Source organism: Pseudochaenichthys georgianus, chromosome 24, assembly GCF_902827115.2.
Source record: "Pseudochaenichthys georgianus chromosome 24, fPseGeo1.2, whole genome shotgun sequence".
In the NCBI taxonomy this organism is placed as follows: Eukaryota; Metazoa; Chordata; class Actinopteri; order Perciformes; family Channichthyidae; genus Pseudochaenichthys; species Pseudochaenichthys georgianus.
In genome coordinates, this window is record NC_047526.1 from 8,945,015 (window position 1) to 8,949,647 (window position 4,633).

General features: G+C 41.4%; 1 protein-coding gene across 1 annotated transcript; it reads right to left on the reverse strand.

Moving 5' to 3' along the window:
* Positions 1-206: 206 nt before the first annotated feature.
* On the reverse strand, positions 207-2,099 carry lft1 (lefty1). The gene is made up of 4 exons (XM_034075393.1): positions 1,835-2,099; positions 1,381-1,627; positions 1,025-1,264; positions 207-531 (listed from the first exon to the last, which is right to left on the reverse strand). Exons 1-4 carry the CDS (start codon positions 2,097-2,099, stop codon positions 207-209), a joined length of 1,077 nt encoding a protein of 358 aa, XP_033931284.1.
* Positions 2,100-4,633: the final 2,534 nt, after the last annotated feature.

The following is a 4,633-nucleotide window of genomic DNA, read 5'->3' on the forward strand; positions in this document are numbered from 1 at the left end:
GTGCTTGTGGAAGGGGAGGGTTTAAATGGCAGCGGGACTGCCTGTTGTGTGTGAAACTCCCATTTAATGTCCATTTAAATAGAAAGTACTAGACGTGTTGTTAGAAACCATTAAATACATCAACACCCTGATGAAGAAAACCACTATAATAATCCTATTCCCAGCAGTCTGTGTTTATAGGAGTACTACAACTGTTTTCCGTGACATCATACTACGGAGACATTGTCCATGGCGCAAGCACACTTCTCCACGATCATGTTGGGGAACTCGGCCACTTCTATCTCAGTGTAGTCACCCTTCTTCACCAGGTACATGATGGGTAACGGGGCGCTATCTGACGCTGTGCACCGCCTCTCCCCGTAGCCGTAGTTGCGTTTGGGTTGTTTGCAGCCCCCGGTGCACCTGAAGGCTTGGTAACCCGCCGGCTCGATGATCCAGTACTGCGTCCAGGTGAGGGCGCGGAAGTTGATGAAGTACTTATCCCTGCAGCAGGAGTCTTTGTTTTGGTTCATGTCGCAGTCACCGCGAGAACTGAGGAAGAAAAGACAAAAAAAGTTAGATCACAAGTCCCAAGTGTTCTTTTTTTCAGGAGGCCCTGAATGTCTTAGCTACACCCCTGCTGCCTGCGACTAACTGATAATGGTATTTCTTTCAACCGATTTAAAGTACTAATATGTGAATACACTTCAAGAATGCGATTTTTTGTATTTTCTTGGTAAGTAATTTTCGATGTATAGCTAAAGATTAAATAAATACAATTTTGCTATTTTATTTGGAAGTAGGTTTTCATATGAAAGGAACTTTACTCTGTTGTATAGGTGATGACATAAACCTATTAAAAATATATTTAAATTACCCAAAATAGTTACAAATATTTCTCAAAACCCTGAGAATGAGTAAACTGACGCCCCTTTGACAAACCACGACAAATCCGCTAATGCAAATTTGACAGGTAAAGATGAAGGATATGGGCTAATTGTCACACTGACACAATATCCTGTATATCAAAAGCTCGCGCCCTTACCCGTATTCTTCGAGGTTCAGTGTGTAGAGGATGAGCTCGGGCTTCCCCAAGGTGTTGTCCGTCTGCTCCTGGGTGGTAAAGCGCACACTCTTGGCCATCTCTGCCGCGTAGCTGCCAGGTCTCTCGCCCTCGATCCACACCTCCAGGTACATAGGTGTTTTCTGTTGCATCTTGGACCAATAGTGCACCGCCTGCGTCACATCAAAGCTCTTCCAGCCTGTCTCGTGAATGGGGATCAACCTGTGAACACGACAGATAAGGGCGATTAATTAAATGATTCAATTGAATTATTATTAAGATAACCCACTGAGAGACGGATTGCTCTACACGTCACGCTGAGAGAAATGACTCCTTACCGTGAGTCTACCAGCGACGTCCGGTTGGATCCGTTGGGCAGCACCTCCACCCAGTAGATGCTGACCCGGGCGTTGTTGACGGGCCGGTGGTTCTTCCTCTCCACCGCGAAGCGTTTATGGTAAGAGGCACGCTGGTAGAGCTTCAGCTCAGCCATGGTCACCTCGCTGTTATCCGGAATCCTCGACTCCATGTCGAACACAATGCTTTGCCGAGTGGTGTCAGAATACACATACTCCCCAGAAATATCTAAAACAAAAAACATTGTAAGTGTTAAAGTTGATACTTCCACTCAAGTTGCTTAAAAGTAATGTTTGGTAAAGGGAGCTTGGTGCGTAAAATAATGCTGGCTCGCTATTACGCACAGAAGTAAATGTTTTAACTATTGTCAAAGCTTTTTTATACACATTCATACATATCACATGTGAAGTATTTTTGAATGGTAAAACTTCTTACCAGCATTGCCAGGGATTCCCCTCAGGATGCCAGCCAGGCTGGGCAGAGATCTGCGTCTTCTGCTGTGGTGCATCTTCAGCATAGTCGTGTACTTATTTCTGATATGCGCCGGAATAACCAGATTCTCCAAATCCCTTTTATGGATTTTAGGAACTTCATCCAAGCCAAGTTTCTGCAGCAGCGCGTCCTTCATATCCTGGTGCGTAAAAGCCTTGGAGAGCCCGAAGAGAGCGGTGCAAAGAACACAAGCGCGGAGGAAATCCATGAGTGAAAACGTTCTTCAGTGTGATAAACAGCAGCAGCACAGTAGCACAAGTCACCCAGAGTCAGACAGTGTGCCTCTGACACTCCTGTGGCCCCTTATATCGGAGCGGCCCTCCCAGTCGTTCGCACTTTGTCAATGGGGGCAGGGACCCTTATCAGAACAAAGGTGCGACAATACAGCCCCATCCTAAACAGGATATCTAAGTGGCCATACTTCAAACAGCAACAATTAGACTCGAGTGCCATCCGTATAGCGGAGGTGTAATTTCACCATAGTTCCACTAAAACTGGATGCTTGATGTCGGTAGTCTGTGTTGCATTTGATGTCAGTGAGGATGTAAATAATATTTTAGATGAAACATGATTGTGGAAAACAGACAGACAAATAACACATTGCATGTGAACTTGTATATACTAGTTTAACTTTATTTTGAAAAGCAAAATGTGTCACAAAGTTTTTATTATTATGGTAAAAATGCACTTGCAGGATGTATTGACAAGAACACTAGCATAAATGCATTGATTTGGCATGGATATGTTACGTTTAAACACTTTATTCACTTGTGTGGCTACATAACCAGTACTGGTAAAGTACACAACACCAAGGAATTTTATAAGTAAATTAAAAACAACAGAATCCTCCAATACAACAGCACGCCACCTTACTCTCGGTACATTCAAATAATAACAAACAACTAAATAAAAGACACCAAATATATAATAACTAAGAAATAAACTGACCCTAAAGGAATTTTAAAATCTCTAATATGTTCATATGTCTGTAATAATCTCCCAAAATCCTAGCATGTGTTCAATACAGATATTAAGCTCTGTAACAAATCCTAATGTGGTAATGTTACAGACAATTTCTGGAAACAAGTCAAAAAAGAGTGGCTATCTTTTATAAAATGAGACTGTCAAGTGAATTTAGCTTTAGGAATATTTAAGAATGTATTACCAATAATGTCATTATTCAACACAGTGTAGTGCAATGTATATTATTTATTGTCAACACAAAATATAATTGAGGATTAAAACCTCCCACATGTCCAATAACCAAAGGACTTATCTTTGTATGGTTTGGTGTCCAATTAGTCAAAGAAATTGCTAAATTATTTTTTAATTATTCCCAGTTTTAAGATGCTTGTCCGCTCTGAAATGTTACAGGCTGCTACACATGCGTCCCAGACAGACATCTCTTGACCCTGTGAACCTGTAGTGCCCCCTCCTCAGTAGCACCCTTGTCTACACACACCCCACACTCTGACGTGTACATTCCTCTGGACGATGTCAGTCTGGCAACAGTCTGTCACACAGCGGCCTTATTTCTGTCTGGGTGGCTGGGATGCAATTTTGTCCAGCAAAAAGGTGGACTAAAATCTAAAAAAAACACAGCAGGCCATCCGGTGTGTTCATCATGGCACAAGTGTATAACAAGGGGGTCGAGGAGGAAGTGGTGCCGAGCTCAGAGGGAGGGGAGGGGGGCGAGAGGATTAGATGTTTATTCCGAGCCCTGTCACCCATTCTTGGCCCTCTCCAGCAGATTAAAATTATTAGCCAAACAGACAGTTAATCCAGGGGCTGGGGGGCCGGCTCGGATGTGGATTGGGGCAGGCTCTTCACAGGTTGGTGATTATCTGATTCCATTGCGAGGATTTGCCTTGCCTTTTTTGTCACACAAACATTAGAAGAGGGCTGCTCTCCCTGGCTGCAGAGCTGCGGCCTGCGGTTGTGTATTGGCCTGTGTTTGCTCAGAGATGTCAGACAGACTGAAGGAGCACACAGGAAGAGCACATGACAGATGACTGCCAGACCCTCTGCAGCCAGCTCAGTTTACACACAAGACAAATTATTAATTAGTGCAGCTGATACCGCGTGACGCAATGCATGCAGGGAACACTCACAGGATGCAGTCGTTCACATTCAAAAAAACTTAATAAAAAATCCAATTGCATGAGTGCAAATGCAATGTCTAATAACATGATTACATATTTTTAATAATTAGTCCAGTTATTATCTTGGTGTTGTTGCATTTATTTTAATTAAATCATTTCCAATTTATTGTATTATGTCATGATTTTCCCTTTCGCAAGTTTTGCAGATTTTTGCCAGATTAAATACATAAATGAAGGGCAATTTACATTGGCGCATATGTAGTATAATGCTTTGTTAAATAAGTAATAATGATACTTATGATTGGTTGTATTTGCTTTTTTAAATAATTCATTATCTTTATATTGCATATTGACGTGGCAAGAATTCTTTTTTTTGCATTCACTTTTTGCAAGATTTCATTAATAAATAAATTGTGCAATGGCCATTTGCAATTGTGTATAGGTAGTATAATCATTTTTATGTATATTATAGTATTTTAATTATAAGGAAATACTCTTAATGTGTCAGTTAGTCTTACAGCCTACCTGTCATGGTAAGATGTCAACAAACACAACTTTAAAAAGCAAAACAAAACAACAATGACCAAATGTGTGTTATGAAATCTATTGTGGATATATTAGTACATTATTAAATAGTGCC

Bases quoted from the DNA above. Each gene is read 5' to 3' on its own strand.
- lft1 (XM_034075393.1), bottom strand. From the start codon at position 2,099: ATGGATTTCCTCCGCGCTTGTGTTCTTTGCACCGCTCTCTTCGGGCTC. The intron at 1,265-1,380 runs GTAAGGAGTCAT...TCGTGTTCACAG, and splicing joins ACGTCGCTGGTAGACTCACG to GTTGATCCCCATTCACGAGA. The intron at 532-1,024 runs GTAAGGGCGCGA...TTTCTTCCTCAG, and splicing joins CTGAACCTCGAAGAATACGG to TTCTCGCGGTGACTGCGACA.